Raw genomic sequence first — 18210 nt, 5'->3', positions numbered from 1 at the left:
TATTTATGTTCTGTGTACTGGCATGTTTAATAATCATTCTTACTCATGCACATATACATGGCTCTGGGTCCAGATGCCAACTCTATTGCTTCCTAGCCATTTGAACTTGAGCAACGTCTCTTTGCCTCAGTCTCCTCTATGAAACAGAGATACTAATACATTTATCTTAAAGGCCTATTGTGATAATTATAGTAAGATGGCCCATGTCGTCTGGTGTAGTGGTGTGCACCTATGGTCCCGGATACTCAAAAGGCTAGGGAGGGAGGCTCCCTTGAGGCCTGGAGTTTGAGGCTGTACCACCCTATGATCATACCTGTGAAAAGCCACTGCATTCCAGCATGGGCAACATAGGGAGACAGACAATCAATCAATCAATCAATCAATGGTTGGGTGTGGTGGCTCACAAATCCCAGCACTTTGGGAGTCCCAGATGATGGAGGATCACTTGAAGCCAGGAGTTGGAGGCCAGGCTAGGCAGCATACTGAGTTACTGTCTCTACAAAAAAATTAGCTGAACATCTTGGCATGCAGCTCTAGTCCGAGCTACTTGGGAGGCTAAGGAAGGAGGATTGCATAAGCCCAAGAATTTGAAGTTACCGTGAGCTATGATCATACCACTGCACTCCACCCTGGGTGATAAGAGGACCTTTCCCCCCCAAACAAACAAACAAACAAACAAAACCAAAGGTTAAAATGGTAAATTTTATGTTATCTTTTACTATAATAAAAAAAATTCACAATAAAGAATCTTTTTATGGTTAAAAAGAAAACAAAAAGATAGTAAGGCATTATTTTATAGGTAAGGAAGATGATGCTTATAGATGTAAAGAATCTTGCCAAAGCTCACAGAGCTGGAAAATCAGGATACTGAGGTTTGAACAAGGATCTGGTTTCTTGACCTGGGGTGATGGAAAGAACTTTTGCACTAGCCCCATGTCTACCACCAGCCTGATGGGCAAGATGGGCCGACCCCTTCCCTTCTCCAGCCCTTAGTGAGTTTCTCATCTGTAAAGTGTCCAGCCTGGCCTGGCCTAACTGATCTCAAAGAATGTTTGCAGTTTTGACAGTATTTGTTGAGATGTAATTCCCAGTTGATTTTCCTGTTCCCTGCCACCCCTCACCGCCCCCGTCCCTCCCCATCTCCCAGACTTGGCTCTGAAGAACATGGGGCTATTTTTAAAATCAGATACATCTCCAACGTTGAAGCTCTGCTTTTCCAAAGAATGTTCCTATAGAATCTAAAGGCCATTTTAAGAGGAAAACTAAACCTGCACTAGCCAATACCACAGCCACTAGCCATATATGGCTATGGAGCACTTGCAATGAGGCTAGTCCAAATTAAGATGTGTTGTAAATGTAAAATACACAATGGACTCTGAAGACTTAGTACAAGGAAAAGAATGTAAAATATCTCATTATTTTTATATTGATATGTGATGAAGTGTTAATATTTTAGATATATTGGGTTAAAGTATATTGTTAAAATTAGTTTGACCTGTTGCTTTTTACTTTTTAAAATGTTGCTACTGGAAGAGTTAAAAGCACCTATGGCTCCCACATTATATTTGTGTTGCACAGTGTTCTGGCTCTAAACCCCACCAGCAAACATGGAACTGCCCCCATGATACCCTTAAAGTGGCCATGCTTACTGGGTAGCAGGGGCTTGTCAATATCCTGCTTTGGGAATACTGCCAGCAGTTTGGATTTCGGGAGACACCTCTTGCCCCTCTTTTCTTCCTTAAAACAACTTTTTAAAATTACAAAATAATTGGATCTTCATTGTTAACGTCTAATGATATAAAAAAAGCATAAAAAAATTAACTCCCCATTCCATCTCCTTGAGGTAATTGATATCCTTTCTTTTTTTTTTGCTTTTTTTTTTGAGACAGAGTATTGCTCTGTTGCCCTGCTAGAGTGCAGTGGCCTCATCATAGCTCACTGCAACCTCAAACTCCTGGGTTCAAGCCATCCTCCTACCTCAGCCTCCTGAGTAGGTGGGACTACAGGTGCTCACCACCACGCCTGGCTAACTTTTTCTATTTTTAGTAGAGATGGTCTTGCCCTTGCTCAGGCTGGTCTTGAACTCCTGAGTTCCAGTGATCCTCCTGCCTCGACCTCCCAGAGTGCCAGGATTACAGGCGTGAGCCACCCCAAGCACCAGGCCTGATGTTTTTTCTCTATGTGAAAAAACAAATGGATAGATATGGAGGGTTTTTTCTTTCTATGGCTTAGAAAGATGTGATATTATATAACTAGATTGTTTTTTTCCCCTCTTAAATTATGGTCATCTTTCCATATCAATAAATTCTGAACTTTTTTTTTTGAGACTGTGTCTTACTCTGTCTCCCGGGCTAGAGTGCAGTGGTGTCATCATAGCTCACTGCTGCCTCGAACTCCTGAGCTTAAGCGATCCTCCTGCCTCAGCCTCCCAAGTAGCTGGGACTACAGGCGCATGCCACCAAGACTGGCTATGAATCCCATTCTTGAGGGCTCTGCCCTCATGACTTAATCACCTTCCAAAGGCCCCACCCTCTAGCACCATCACATTGGTGATTAGGTTTTAACATATGAATTTTGGAGGACATAAACATTCAGACCACAGCAGTCTCCAAAATCAAATTTCTGACTTTTCACAGAAAATCTGTTTCTTGCATTGTTTCTCTTCTTAAGAAATGGCATCTCCATGCTTCCATTTGTTTGGTTTCATCTTGGACTTTTTCTCTTACATCTCACATCCAATCACATATGGTGTTAACTCTACCATCAAACTACATCCAAATCTGACCACTTTTTCCCTAATTTCATTCATGTCACATCATCTCTCTCCTAGATTTTGCAGCAGTAATTGTTCTGAGCAAACAATTGTTTTTTCTGTTTATGTTTTTACCTGAGTCTCAAGAAAAGCCAGAATGATACTTATAAAATTATAAAACATAAGTCATAGTCGGACCAATCCCTCTGCCCTAAACCCTCCAGTCATTTCAGTGGCCCACTAGGTGCCACATGACTCACACCCTCCTATTCTGCTCTTTGCTCTTCCTGGAATCAGTCGGATCTGCTCTTGGTCCAGGACTTTTTGATGCGTACTTTCTAGCTGGAATGATCTCACAGAGGATGGCTTACTTCCAGTTACTTCACGTCTTCATCACCATCTAACATGCTATGTTTTACTGAATCGTTTATTGTCTGTCTCTCCCCATAATAATAAAAGTTCCAAGGAGTTTTATCATTTTTTTTTGTTGTTTACTTCTATATCCTTGGTGCTGTCCACACAGTAGGTACTCAAAAAATTTGTTGAATGAACATGTGGGTCAATATTTCCCCGAGATTGTCACGTCTATGTTTTCAATGTCTTCTGACACGCAAAAAATCTTTCTATTTACATGCTGAAATCTGCTGGCTTAAAATTTTCTCCTTTTATTTTTTAAGGCCGAACTTTCGCCTCTTCAAGGATTGTTTTAATTTTCTATTTTATTACGCTTTTTATTGTGGAGAACTTCAAACATACAAGAGTCATAACATTACTTCTCGACTGGAAATTTCGTAAGGGCAGAGACTTTTGATTTTGCACCATCTGCCAGGAATTCAGCAACCTCAGGGAATGTGTTTCCAAGGAAAGAATTAATGGCACTCCGGGGCTTCTCGGGGGCATGCCTCTCAGGCCCCCTCGGACCGCCCAGCACAGTCTCAGGGGCCGTTTGCTGACTGAAGGCGTTTGTCGTGTTTTCTCCCGCCAGGCCCAGCCTTCCCGTGGACACTCACGCGGCCACCTCCAGGCGCGGGTTTAGCCAAGGATACCAGAAGGGAGGAGCCCTGACTTCCGACTGAACAAAGTTTTTCCTCGGGGCCTGCCGGTCTCGGCCCCACCCGAGCCAGAGGTTGCCTCACGGACTAGGCCTCTCCGCCACCAGCGCAGATCGGGCGCGCGTTCCCTCCTCTCCAACCCTCCTTTCCCCTCCCCCCGGCTGTGGCGGTTGGTCGCGCGCCGTCGTCCTTCTCCCACCCCCTCCGCTAACGAGCGGGCTCCAGGCCCTCTAGGATTGGCTGCGCCTGAGCGCATCTTCTCTCAGACTCTCTGATTGGCTGCTAGACGCGCGGGATGCGCGTCCCGATTGGCTAGGTCAGGGCGCCTGCGCGGCGGGGTTCTCGGTGGCCAGCCATTCCTGGGGAGGACTGCCGGTCGGTCGGACGTCTCGCTTGTCGCTTGAGGAGAGGTCCCGGCTCTCCGGGAAGGCGGCTGCGGCGGCAAAATGAAGATATTCGTGGGTAATGTCGACGGGGCGGATACGACTCCGGAGGAGCTGGCAGCCCTCTTCGCGCCCTACGGCACGGTCATGAGCTGCGCCGTCATGAAACAGTTCGCCTTCGTGCACATGCGCGAGAACGCGGGCGCGCTGCGCGCCATCGAGGCCCTGCACGGCCACGAGCTGCGGCCGGGGCGCGCGCTCGTGGTGGAGATGTCGCGCCCAAGGCCTCTTAACACTTGGAAGATTTTCGTGGGCAATGTGTCGGCTGCATGCACGAGCCAGGAATTGCGCAGCCTCTTCGAGCGCCGCGGACGCGTCATCGAGTGTGACGTGGTGAAAGGTAACGCGGGGGCGCGTTCGGGGGCGGGGGCGCGCTCGGGGCACTCTGCCTGTTAGCCACGCCCCTTACCCGGGGGTCGGTCACTGCGTGGTTGGGGCGGGGTGGGGAAGTGCGCGGGAGCAGGCCGGAGGTGTTGGGGGCCACCCTCCTCCCTTGCGGTCCAGGCACCATTCACCAAGTGGGAGGAAGCGGCTCTGGGTGGGTGCGGCGGCCGCTGCGAGCCAAGCTACGGGCCGGGGACGCGCCTGAGGGACTTGAGAGTGTTCCGGGGGCGCGCTTTCTCCTGGTCTCCTGGGCCTGGCAACAGAGCGGAAATTGGGAAGTGACGGGCACAAGCCGGATCATGGAGCGGGGAAGATTTCGCCACTTCCCCACTTCCTCTCCAGACGTCGGTCAGATCAAGGGAAGAGGGAAAAGGTGGGGGCTGACGCCCCAAGGCCGCCCTCGTGTTCCCTCCTGGTGAATGCTCACAAGCGGAAGGTAACGGGGCCCTTAGACGTTTCTCGGGCTGGGATCTTTTAGTATTGTCTGGCATGGGTCTACTCATGGGCACACTTACTCGTGGGTACAGGAGGGGCCCCTTCCGAACCACTTTGGCCTTTCAGTATTAGGTAGGTTAGGCGTGGCAGCTCTGCGCTTTTCCAACTCCCTCAAACTTGGGTTTTTTTTCTTTGGGCTCAATTTCATATCTATCAACTGAAAACCCTGACCTTTTGCATGTAGAAGGAAGCTTATTTTATGAAGACCCCTTCGTGGTCTTTACTTGCCAAGCCTGTGCCCTAGGGCAGTGTCATTCTTTTATATAAGCTTGGTGACTTTGCAAGGGAACATACTCTGGCTGAGAGAGTCATGGGGAGGGGTATGCAAGAGGTCTTTGTTAAACGTTGGCTGAACACGATTTACTGAATCATTAGTTGTCATTGCTTGAGTAGTCTAATCCTCTGGGCAGATCCCTAGTTTGCCTTTTGTTTGAGAAAAATGTGTCACCATAATTTAGGCCTGAGTAGAGACCCAGTTGACTTTTTTCATAGTCTGGGTTTTTATCCCCTAAGGTCTTTTTGTTTTATGTTGGCAGGATTTGGTGGGACAGCCCTTGTGTTTGTGGCCAGTCTCTGTTCCACTTGGGAACAGATCAGAGTTAACTTTGCCCTGTCATCTTTGAGGAAGCAACCTGGGAGTTATCTCAAGCCTTACTCCTGGTGTTGGATGCCTACCTGCCGTACCCATTCATACCCTGTGTGAGCAGTTTTGAGGATAGGAAATACATGTGGGGTACAGGTGCTTATTTATTCCCACCAAGATACTTCATTTGCTGTCCTGGAAAGGCACATCTTTTGGGCCATTCCATATCCTTTCTATAAGTGGGGGGAAGTATAAAGGGTCATAGTCTCCACTACTGGGAACAATTCCTTGTTCTGCATTAATACTGCATTCTATTTTCCTCAACTCAGGTTATGCAAGTCTACGACTATCCAGAATCGGGCTTTCCTGCTGGGTGCTCTGAGGCAGGCTGTATGGTGCATGGATTTTTGCTTTTGTTTAGAGTAAAAGAGTGGGGAGGGTCTCAGATTGGGTACTTGGCCAGCAAATGGAGAGAGTATATGAGTCTTTGAGAGCTTTCTGTTTAATTGACCTACCAAGTTTCTTTTGTGGTTCTTAGGCTGGGTGACTACTGGATTGGGAGTCTAGAATCCAGCTCATATGGTCAAGAAGCTTGCTTTCAGGTGGTAGAGAAAGCCAAAAAATTGCCCGAATTTGCTTGGGTTTGACACTAAGTGACAGTGGGGGTGAAGTGCATAGTAACTGCACATGGTTTGAGAACTCCTAGCTGACTTCCTGTGAGAGTTAGAGGGAAAGTTTGTGCATTTTGTCCCTTTGTAAACACTTGATTAACAGAAGTGCATTGGTCTTCTCAGGCAGTGGTGTTTAACTGTTATTGTTATTCTGATATGTAACACAGCTCCTCATATACTTTAAGACACTGGGAAACATTGAGCATCATGTCCTCCACTGATGCCTTTTTATCTCTTTGGGATGAAGGAAGGTGAGGTTTTAAAGTTGAGAATGTAGTAGAAGAGGCTGGCTGTATAACTAACTAGCTTACTCATTTCTTGGTCTAGAAATGGTCATTTGATTGAGTCTCCCCGTGTTGACTGTCACGTCTTTAAAAAGCATAGAAGCTTGATATTGCACAGGACAAGCAGCTCTGTATTATTTCACAGGAAAAAAAAAAAACCCACATAGTTGCTTGGTTACTCTCTAGGAGCTTATATATGATTTGCAGAGCAGAAATCACAACAGCAGTGGATTGCAGGCACTCTCCACAGCTACATCCTGTTGGGTGTTCAAAGATGAACAGCTTCAGGAACCACACCCAGACCAGGGGAGGTCTGAAAGGCTAAAGAGGAAAATACCTCCTTTCCTTTTTTGTGGGTGACCATTGTTTCTCATACAGAGCTGTATAGTTTCAAGTTAAAGATTTTTAGTCTTCTCAGGATAGGATAACTCGTTTTTCTGGGTTTTCTTAACTTTAATACTGGGGGAATTGTGATGCCAACAAGCCATTAGAAGATCTCAACAAAACATTACTTGTTAGTCCCAATCGAGTGATTTCCTTCAGAGGTTACCTTGAACTAGAGCTCTCCAGGCAGGTAGGTCCCTGGAGTTCTTCAGATCTCTGGTTTTTCTTCATTGTCCTAGGAGTAGTTGGGTTTCTGGGTGTCTTTGATAGGACTAGGTCTGAGTTTGGCTGTTCATTGTGGTGGGGCTTAGTTAGCTCTGATGCGATTGAGTCAGCTGGGCAACCTGTTAACACTTCCGTTATCAGGCTTAGAAACTCCCTGATATAATTCGGTTATAATTGTATCAGATGGCTATTTTTTTTTTTTATCAGTTGTATAGTTGATCTGGGCAGTCAGTTGAATTGTACATGTGAAATATCAATTTTCAAATTTTACCACTTGGTTTCTTAATAAAATCCAGCTAAGTAGGGAGGAGACAATGGGATGTCCAAATGCTTTGTAAACCCATGGAAGTTTTTGTTGTGTGTTTTTCTTAGCTCATTCTAGTGTCAGGATTTGTGGATAGGATAATCAGGAACATTAGTATGGTGCCTGGAGGTTGCCCCCCTCCTCCAAGTTCCAGCAACTCTCCCGCTTCCTTTTCGCTTTGAATGGGCCCTTCTGCTTGCCATTGCATTCTCCAGGTGGTTTTGCCGTGGCCTGAGGGTTAGCTCAGCCTCTGCTTCTTTTAGAGATCTTAGAGCGCCTGCTGTTATTTTTAGCTCACTCTAGCCAAAGTGGAGATGAGAAATCTGAGGACAATTCTAGTGCAGCATGGCTAGGCTGAAAGAAACAAGTGGCTTTTCACAGTCATTAGATACAGCTCTGGCCATAGGGGTTTGGGGACTTAGAGTTGTGATAGTTATTTTGTTCTTTTATCATCTGTGGCATGTTCTAAGTTTGCATGTACAGATAACATTTTATTAGAGACAAAAGATAATATTCTGTAGGGAAATAAGCCTCTGGTTATTCTTAGGTTTGAATAATCATAATTCCTTATTCTGTAGTAGCTAGTTATACAAGGTACTTTTCTATTCTCAATTCACCCTCCTAATTTTGAGGTAGGTAGGATGGATTTGTCAGGTAAGGAAACACAGGGTGAGTTCCTTAAGATCTTATAGCAAGTCAGTGATATCTGGATATAGAAGTGAGGCCTTTTAGTTCTTAGCTTGGTGTTCCTTTTGTGCTATACCACACTTTTGATTTCTATTAATTGTATTTTTATTCCCATTATTATGAGTTTGGTGGCATTGCCTTCAAATCCAGTGAAATGGACTTGTTCTAGAGGAGCAGCTTGAGAGGGCATCTGGTTTGTAAGTTTCTAAAAAATTGGGACATTTGTTTGGAGGCTACTAAAAGAATTTATCTTGGAGAATGGAACTTTAGTATTAAAGTTTTCATCTGGGTAGCTCTTCATTTCTTAAGCTGATGTGACAGAGTTCGGATCCTGGTACTTGGATTCTGTCTTTAAGTAGCCACAGGTTGAGAATGGGGTTAAGTGTAGGGCTTTATTTCCTAGGGGCAGTATCCTGCCATTGTTCTTCAGTTCCTGCTTGCACTGTTTTGGTTTGCGAGTATGGACTTGAATGAGAAGTTCTTCCCACTCCTGCCCTACCTAAAGTTTTCCCCTTCTATGTGGTAGATAAGTAGAACTTTGAGATCAACATCCTGTCTTAGATATTCTCCCACCACTGCTCATCAGATCTTACTGAGAGCCTCAGAGATAACCTGCTTTGCAGACCCTGCTAGCCGCAGTCATTGCAGCTTCTTGCCTTATAGCTGAGAAACCAGATTTGTCCTGCAAGCAGTCTGTTCTATAAACAGAAGCCCAAGGGGTAGGTATAGCTCTGTCCTGTAAAGAGGAAACAGTGGAGGATGTAATGTGGCCTGGGACAATAGGGGGCTTGGGCTTGATCTCAGCCAGTAGGCTTCATTTCTGTTCCCATAACTCATTGGCTTACATGGGTCCATCCACTCCCCTTCTGAGCCTAAATTTTCAGTCATATTTCACAGTCCTGCCTTATATGTTGACTTCTCAGGGACAGACTGGTATAGCAAAGTGACATTGGAAGAGCTGATATTCTGGTCCTGGCTCTAATAATTTGATTTGGGGCAAGCCGTATAAAAACTCTGAGCATGCTTGCCCACCTTAAAATCGAGATAATGATCCTTTGTCCTGCCTACCTCATATCATTATTGTGAGGCTCAAATGAGGTCCTGTTCCTGGAAGTGCCTTGAAAACTTGGGAGATACTGTGGAAAAGGGGGCAGATCATATTGGAGGAATTTTGTGAACTGCTTGCTTGTTGCGTTCTAACTCTCTTGCCTTAATTGGACCTGGGCTGAGAGATGGGTCATGCTAAAATGTGAGTGGTCTTTTCCAGTGTTTGAGAGCTAATCTTCAAAGGTGAACATTAAGTGTTTGATGAGCTTGGGGTGAGAACGCTGAATAATTGAGTGGTCCAGAAACTCTTTTTGCGTTTTGTTCTGCTGGTTTATACTTACAGGACCTGTGAAGATTTTTATCCTGTGTTGCAGTTCATCTTTGCTCTTCCTTCTCTCACCAGGAAGTTGGGTGAGGTGGCAGGGGGAAAGGGGAGAACGGGAAGAAGGCTGTAGGCAAAGATGATTACTTGGGGCAATCAGAAGCTTTGTTATATGGGAGTCACATTTTATGACATACTCCTGGAGAGGAGGGTTTAGAGGCCTGGAGGTAGCTGGCAACAGCTGGGTGCTGTTGTGTGTCCAATTTGGGACCCATCAGGTAGCATGCCCTGCCCCCCTAATTGCTAACCCTCTGTCTGCTGCTTTATCAGACTACGCGTTTGTTCACATGGAGAAGGAAGCAGATGCCAAAGCCGCCATCGCGCAGCTCAACGGCAAAGAAGTGAAGGGCAAGCGCATCAACGTGGAACTCTCCACCAAGGGTCAGAAGAAGGGGCCTGGCCTGGCTATCCAGTCTGGGGACAAGACCAAGAAACCAGGGGCTGGGGATACGGCATTCCCTGGAACTGGTGGCTTCTCTGCCACCTTCGACTACCAGCAGGCTTTTGGCAACAGCACTGGTGGCTTTGATGGGCAAGCCCGTCAGCCCACACCACCCTTCTTTGGTCGCGACCGCAGCCCTCTGCGCCGTTCACCTCCCCGGGCCTCTTATGTGGCTCCTCTGACGGCCCAGCCAGCCACCTACCGGGCCCAGCCCTCAGTGTCGCTGGGAGCTGCCTACAGAGCCCAGCCTTCTGCCTCTTTGGGTGTCGGCTATCGGACTCAGCCCATGACAGCCCAGGCAGCCTCTTACCGCGCTCAACCCTCTGTCTCCCTTGGGGCCCCATATAGGGGCCAGCTGGCTAGCCCTAGCTCCCAGTCTGCCGCAGCTTCCTCACTCGGCCCATATGGTGGAGCCCAGCCCTCAGCCTCAGCCCTTTCCTCCTATGGGGGTCAGGCAGCTGCGGCTTCTTCACTCAACTCCTATGGGGCTCAGGGCTCCTCCCTTGCCTCCTATGGTAACCAGCCATCCTCTTATGGCGCCCAGGCTGCCTCTTCCTATGGGGTTCGTGCGGCTGCTTCCTCCTATAACACCCAGGGAGCAGCTTCCTCCCTAGGCTCCTATGGGGCTCAGGCAGCCTCCTATGGGGCCCAGTCTGCAGCCTCTTCACTAGCTTATGGAGCTCAGGCAGCTTCTTACAATGCCCAGCCCTCAGCCTCTTACAATGCTCAGTCTGCCCCATATGCTGCACAACAGGCTGCTTCCTACTCTTCCCAGCCTGCTGCCTATGTGGCACAGCCAGCCGCAGCTGCTGCCTATGCCAGCCAGCCAGCTGCCTATGCTGCACAAGCCACTACCCCAATGGCTGGCTCCTATGGGGCCCAGCCGGTTGTCCAGACCCAGCTGAATAGTTATGGGGCTCAAGCATCGATGGGCCTTTCAGGCTCCTATGGGGCTCAGTCGGCTGCTGCGGCCACTGGCTCCTATGGCGCCGCAGCTGCCTACGGGGCCCAGCCTTCTGCCACCCTGGCAGCACCTTACCGCACTCAGTCGTCAGCCTCATTGGCTGCTTCCTATGCTGCCCAGCAGCATCCCCAGGCTGCTGCCTCCTATCGTGGCCAGCCAGGCAATGCCTACGATGGGGCAGGTCAGCCGTCTGCAGCCTACCTGTCCATGTCCCAGGGGGCCGTTGCCAACGCCAACAGCACCCCGCCGCCCTATGAGCGTACCCGCCTCTCCCCACCCCGGGCCAGCTACGACGATCCGTACAAAAAGGCTGTCGCCATGTCGAAAAGGTACTGTATGCCCCCCCGCCTCTGCCCCCAGCTGGGGCTTAGGGCAAGGGGCTGAGGTTGGCATGGGAGGGAAACTGGAGCCATCCACCCCTCCCTCGGTCTTCTCTCCTTTATTCCCGTGGGATGTCCAGAGGCCGAGGGGAGTGGTGTCTGTGAACTTTTCTGGTCACCAGGGTCAGGTGGAGCATAGGGCTCAGCCTGGGATGGTACCAGCTAGTCAGGCTGGGAAAAGTGTCTCCTGTCTAGGCTAGCCCAAATGCCATTGGAGCTACTGCCTGCAGGATTGTGGCCCATAGCCTTTCCCACTGTCTCAAGGATCCTTAAGCCTGTTACGTGGTTGTCCTGGCTTTGGTGGGGGTGGGTGTGAAAGAGTAGTCTCTTTGGCACTCAACTGGCTGAAGGCAAGTTTATGAGAGTTTATGAGGTGCGTCCACTCTGGGAACTTGGGGACCTTGCTTTCGTCCGCCGTTCTGTTGATAAACAACCAAGGTCTTTCTGTGCAGGGCCCAGGGATGGGGATAGTTTGTTTGTGGCTTGGGAATGTAGACCAAAATCCACCTTGGCCAGTTTGTAGGGGAGGGCTTCAGTGAAGGATTTGATTTCCCACTCATGTGAACCCAGGCTTGATTTCTTGGCCTGGATAGGGTGATGAGCCTTCTGACAAAAGGAGACCAATCTGTTGGAGACCAGTCTGATCACACCCTCCCTGTCCCCCATTGGCATCTCCCCCATGCCCACCTGGAGCTCTCCCCTCAATTGTCTCATTCACCAACTGTCTTCTTCTCTCGACTAGGTATGGTTCCGACCGGCGTTTAGCCGAGCTCTCTGATTACCGCCGTTTATCAGAGTCGCAGCTCTCGTTCCGCCGCTCGCCGACAAAGTCCTCGCTGGATTACCGTCGCCTGCCCGATGCCCATTCCGATTACGCACGCTATTCGGGCTCCTATAATGATTACCTGCGGGCAGCTCAGATGCACTCTGGCTACCAGCGCCGCATGTAGGGCCATCCTGGGGATGGGGTACCACAGGGAGGGAGGGAGAGGAGAGGTGGGTAGGGTACAGACCCAGGTTATAACTACTCTGGCCCATACGTCTCCCTGTTGCTCCCTGTTGCGGTTTTTCATCCCCTCTACCATGCGGGCCTTCCCCAGGAGATGATCCTTTGGAGTGTTCGGCAGTAACCTACTTTGTTTCTTCGCCTCAGCAGCAAATCTTGCTACTGGCTCTAGATCTGCGGTTTCCCCCTTACCCTGCCTCCCATCTCCCCAGAATGGGAGTTTCTTTTATGTTTTTATTTTTTCCTGGCTCCCTTTTATTTTTGTGCGCGATTATTTAAGGTCGTCTGGATGGGGAAACAACCTGCAGCTGAGGTCGGCGGCGCCTTTTTCTTTTTAGTTGTGAGGGAGGCCAGGAAAGGGTCAGCTTAACCATTTCCTGTGCGCCAAGCTGTGCCAGCAGTCCAGGGGGCCCTGACTGTCCCTCTGTAGACTGTGTTGAGACTGAGTTCCTGTTGGGACAGTCAGTTTGGTATGTGTCCAAATCCCTACTGACCACTGATGTTCTAGCTGATGGTGAGCGGCACAGTCCCACTTCCCCATCTCCCCAAGTAGGTGGTATTAGAAAACTTTAATTTTTTTCCCCCTTTTGTATGGACTACAAATAAAACTTGGGGCAATTTGCAGTTTGGAAACCTGGTTGTCATTGTCTTGATTGCACTCAGTGTCAGAGGAGCCAGTTTGACATCCAGGAAGACATGACAGCTAGAGGGAAGGCAGCCAGAGAACCCAGGGCGGGTGAGGAAAGAGGCTCGGTTGTGGGAATGAGAAGGATTTCCCTGCGGCCCAGAGGGATCTAGCTCTTCGCCGTCCTACTAGCCTGCCATCTCTAAGACTGGAGAATCCAGACCAAGTGGCTTGGACTTCCTTAGCCCTCAACTTAATCACACCAAAATGCAATAAATAATGCCCATTTTCCTCTGCCTATGCTTGACCGTTTTCCCTGACTTTCCCCCAGTTCAGAAACAACCTGCGCTCCAGTGGGTGGTTTTGGGGTTTGGCTTCTCAAGAAGTGGAGAATGGGCTGCTTTCGTGTTTAGAAGACTAGTGGATCCTTTAGGCATTGGGCTTGAGTGAGTGCTGGGGCTGGGACCCTGAAAGGGGTGGGGGTGATGTCAGTATCTACTGCCCTGTGGTTGGAAAGAGGAGGGGTGGGGGAAATTTGAAGCAGACTTGGGGCATGCTGGCCATAGACCTGGTATTTCGCCTGTTGAACTTCACCATGGAGCGTCCTTCCTGCGTCCTGTCAACCCCTGCCATTATAGTCACCTGAGACTCTTTTCTCTATCCCCATTTGTTAGAGTTTTGAAATGTCTTTTTGGTGGGTTTATATTTGAAGGTATCATGATAGATTCTGGGAACAGGGTGGGGGCTACAAGCACCATCAAGAAGGGATGCTGGGGCTGGGTGAGGAATAGAGGATTCTTTTTATGCTTTTATTCTAGGGTTGGGTATTGACCTGGGCAAAAATTACGGCAGTTCCAACCTAGGACAAGATGGACACTTGGGCTTAATGATGGGTGAATGGAAGGAGACTGGTTGAATGGGGTGATAACAGGAGAACCTACTGATGCTCCTTTGGGAAATGGGGCTTTAGAGACTGGGAGCTGCTGGGACAAGGTGACTTTTGGGAGGTGTGTGAGGCAGTCAAAGGGAGTTCAGGTGGGTTGCCTTGCCTCCCTTCACTGGCTTCATGTGAACCTGCCCATGACGGAGTAGCTTGTCCCAGATGTCCTCTTCCCTCTGTCTAGTTGCAAAATCATTTGGCCTTATGACCATGAGCTCTTATTTGTGGGTGCTAACTGGTGTAATCTCAGGGATACTGGGACCATGGCTCTTTGCTTCTCTTCTGCTCACTGCTTTGCCTTCAGGTGCTTTGCTGCTCCTTTTTATTTCTTTGCAGGATTGGGAAAGACTGGGAGGAGGAGTTTGATAGGTTTCTTGTTACTTTGCTGCGTGACGGTAGGGTTATCTGAGGGCCAAGCTAACAAGCCAAACTTTGGTTATTACCCTGGAAAACTGAGGGTTGATTGTCGGGCTATGATTATGGCCTGTGTATTTGCAATATTTCTTTGTCATTGTGGCTTTCTGCATCTTCCTTTCTCTCAGTGAGGGTTTTGCCACTGTCCCAATGCCATGGTTCCTACAAAAAAAACAGCTTGATGGGCCAGTGGTGATGTTCTCTATCGCAGCCCCGGCTCCTCCGAGTGACTTGGCCCGGATGATCACTCTAACTGCCTGTCATCTTTAGGTCCTGGTGCCCCTGCTGCCTCATCCCTTAGGCTTCTCATTGTTTAGCCAGGAGCTACAAAGCCAAATCATTTGTCATTTTCCTCTCTCGTGCAGATTGTTTTAAAATCTTCCTTCCCTCTTTATTTTAATCATGCCATGTGTGTTAATTCTGTAGTCCACTTCTCATACTTTGCTTTTTGTGGATTTCTGATTTCCAGGGTCCTATAACTTGGGAAAAGGTGGGTTGAATGAATGGGAGGACAGACATTGAATGTGTGTTTTGGGAAAATGTATCTTTAGATCATTCAGCTTCTACACTTACCACCTCTACAACTTGGTCTTCACTGAAGAAGTTTTAGTTGGCTTATTCCTGGAATAAGACCACCCAGAGGCTTCTAGCCTTGGCAGCCTACTCTCTTCTGAGGTTTGGACTTTGTTTTAAATTCTGTCTGAGGTAGGCTTAGGGCCCCATCTTTGATAATGGAGGTAATGGACTATCACTGAGGGGACAGCCTCTACAGGTAGGCTACCTTTCTAGTCATACTCATCAGTTAAGCTCTGTCAAAGTCTGTTCACAGACTGTTGGTCCTCCAGACACTTTGTCCTATCAAGCCAAGTAAGTGGACTATAACATGGGATGGGTGAGGTCATCATGAAAATAGATTTACTAGATTTATGGACCTAGTGTGCTATGTAACATGGAAAATTCAAATTCACCTAAATTCCATAGCTACCTTTAAAAAGGTCATAAAGGGTGAGAGTCTAGGTTTTCCAAAAAAAGAGAAATTCTTAAAACTGAGTTTCAGGTCCAGTGCTAAATCATTTGAAGTATGTGTCTATAGTGCTTGAAATGCAATGCTCAGGTAGCAGAGGCCTTGGGCTGAACCAGAGATTTTGGGAGGCACGATCTACCTCAGTGAATTAGTTATAGTTAATAACCAATGGTAGGCAAGTGGTAGGTAAAGAAGATGTGGCAGTCCTCGTAGTTAGAGGAAACTTTTTGGAGAAGGGATTTATTTATTTATTTATTTATTTATTTTGCGACAGAGTCTCGCTCTGTTGCCCGGGCTAGAGTGTCGTGGCGTTAGCCTCACTCACAGCAACTTCAGACTCCTGGGCTCAAGCAATCCTCCTGCCTCAGTCTCCTGAATAGCTGGGACTACAGGCATGCACCACCATGCCTGGCTAATTTTTTCTATATGTATTTTTAGTTGTCCAGATAATTTCTTCCCATTTTTAATAGAGATGGGGTCTCGCTCTTGCTCAGGGCTGGTCTTGAACTCCTGACCTCGAGCAGGCCTCCCATCTCGGCCTCCCAGAGTGCTAGGATTATAGGCGTGAGCCACTGCACTCAGCCGGAGAAGGGATTTAATTTAAAAACTGACTTGGCCCAAAGTAACTGTTGGCCTCTAAAATCAGATTTCCTGAATTTTTAGTTTTTTTTTTTTTTTTTCTTTGAGACAGGGTCTTGCTTTGTTGCCCAGGCTAGAATAAAGTGGCGGCATCATAGCTCACTGCAACCTCAAATTCCTGGGCCTGCCTCAGCCACCCAAGTAGCTAGGACTATAGGCGGGCACCACCACACCTGGCTAATTTCTGTATTTTTTATAGAGATAGGGTCTTGCTATCTTGCCCAGGCTGGTCTTGAACTCCTGGCCTCAAGTGATCCTCCACCTTGGCCTTCCAAAATGTTAGCATTATAGTCATGAGCCACTGTGCCCAGCCTCTTTTTTCTTTTTAAAAGAGACAGGGTCTTGCTATGTTGCCCAGGCTGAACTTGAACTCCTGGGCTTAGGGAATAGTCCCACCTCAGCCTCCTGAGTAGCTGGGACGATAGTAGGTTTCCTGACTTTGAATTCTGGCTCTGCCTCTTCTTGGCTTTGTGATCTTGGACATTATCAGGAACTTTGTCTCAGTTTTATCATCTATAAATGGGGCTAATGGCTAACATTTATTGTAATGCTAAGCACTATGATAAAATATTAACATAATTAGGTTTATATTAATATAATACAGTAAATTTATCTTCGATAGCAACCCAAATGAATTAGCTATTTCTAAACCTGTTTTATAAACTGAGGCTGTAGGTTAGGTGACTTAAGATCACATGGCTACAAAGTTGGTAAATCAAGAAATTGAGGCCGGGCACGGTGGCTCACGCCTGTAATCCTAGCACTCTGGGAGGCCGAGGTGGGTGGATCACTCGAGGTCAGGAGTTCGAGACCAGCCTGAGCAAGAGCGAGACCCCGTCTCTACTAAAAATAGAAAGAAATTATCTGGCCAACTAAAATATATATATATATAAAAAAAAAAAAATTAGCTGGGCATGGTGGCGCATGCCTGTAGTCCCAGCTACTCAGGAGGCTGAGGCAGGAGGATCGCTTAAGCCCAGGAGTTTGAGGTTGCTGTGAGCTAGGCTGACACCAGGGCACTCACTCTAGCCCGGGCAACAAAGCAAGACTCTGTCTCAAAAAAAAAAAAAAGAAAGAAATTGAACCAGCCATGTGAACCACAAGGGCTTTGCTTGTGATCATTATGCTATGCTGTTCTTAAGAGGGTCAAATGAGAGTATGTGACAAGTGTTTATATTATTGCTACTCATTAAATGCTAGCCATCTCATAGAGATGAGGAGTTAGAACATTCTGGGGAGATTGGGATGGCATGGTGGACAGCTGAGCAGAGGATTTTGGATGTAGGTGTAGTGCAGCTTATACTAGTAACAGTGAAGGCAGTGAATTTTTGTAGTGAGTGGTACCTAGGAGTGACTTAGGCTACTGGACCACACAGTTTTGGCCACCTTCAGTCTCTGGCAACACTATTTTGTGTCCTAGGGTCAGATTCTTGTGGGTATGGAGAAGAAAGTATACTGTACAGGGTAGGAAACCTACAAAGACATTAAGGAAGGCTAAGAGAGTATAGCTGGCAGTAGGATTGGAGGCCTAGGAAGCTTTCTGCTTGATTGGCTTGCTGGCTCCATATAAATGTCCTTGGAGAATACTGGCTTTTGAGAGCCATTATCACACCTGTAACTTATTTCTGGACCAGGAGCCAGAGTTATTTATTAGATGTATAAATTATATATATTTATCCCTAAGGGTATGAAACTGACTATAGATTGCTTATTCATGTCTAAATAGTTTTCACTGACACCAGTGTTTACCCTTAAATTTGGATTTGTTCCTCATTTCCCTTTCAAGAGTCTAGGCTCTCTCATCTCAATTATATGCTTATATACTGCCCTTTTTGTTAAAGATCTGCAACCAGAATACATATTTATTCTTGGCTCTGACAGAATATCAGCTTTCTAGATGACTTTGGACAAGTCACTTTACCTCTTAGGAGCTTGGTAGCCTAGTCAGCAAAGTGTTAAGAATCACCAAAATGGCATTTACAGTATTCCAGACAAGGTGCTTTTAAAACATTACACTCAATGTCATTCTGTAGTTGGGGTGATAAGATAGAGGATTTGGATGAGATGTCTTTAATTTTACCTT

At 47.4% G+C, this 18210-nt stretch overlaps 1 protein-coding gene across 3 annotated transcripts; it reads left to right on the top strand.

The window, feature by feature from the left end:
• Nucleotides 1–4182: 4182 nt before the first annotated feature.
• Nucleotides 4183–16654, top strand: RBM14 (RNA binding motif protein 14). 3 transcript variants are annotated; one of them, XM_069471783.1, is made up of 3 exons: nt 4183–4587; nt 9964–11428; nt 12222–16654. In XM_069471783.1, the coding sequence occupies exons 1-3, from the start codon at nt 4251–4253 to the stop codon at nt 12427–12429; spliced, it is 2010 nt and encodes a 669-aa protein (XP_069327884.1). In that variant the 5' UTR covers nt 4183–4250; the 3' UTR covers nt 12430–16654. The 3 variants fall into 3 exon arrangements, with proteins under 3 accessions (XP_069327884.1, XP_069327885.1, XP_069327886.1); XM_069471784.1 differs by having other exon boundaries at nt 9964–10074; nt 12222–12301; XM_069471785.1 differs by lacking the exon at nt 9964–11428 and having other exon boundaries at nt 12222–12301.
• The last annotated feature ends 1556 nt before the right edge of the window (nt 16655–18210 follow it).

The sequence above is a fragment of the Eulemur rufifrons genome, chromosome 6, assembly GCF_041146395.1.
Source record: "Eulemur rufifrons isolate Redbay chromosome 6, OSU_ERuf_1, whole genome shotgun sequence".
Lineage (NCBI taxonomy): Eukaryota > Metazoa > Chordata > Mammalia > Primates > Lemuridae > Eulemur > Eulemur rufifrons.
The sequence above is the reverse complement of the archived record's forward strand: the minus strand, read 5'-3'. Positions and strand labels throughout refer to the sequence as shown.

Excerpts from the sequence above, each read along its gene's own strand:
- RBM14 (XM_069471783.1), top strand. The coding sequence starts at position 4,251 with ATGAAGATATTCGTGGGTAATGTCGACGGGGCGGATACGACTCCGGAG. Across the intron at positions 4,588-9,963 it reads CGAGTGTGACGTGGTGAAAG|ACTACGCGTTTGTTCACATG; the intron begins GTAACGCGGGGG and ends CTGCTTTATCAG. Across the intron at positions 11,429-12,221 it reads GCTGTCGCCATGTCGAAAAG|GTATGGTTCCGACCGGCGTT; the intron begins GTACTGTATGCC and ends TCTCTCGACTAG.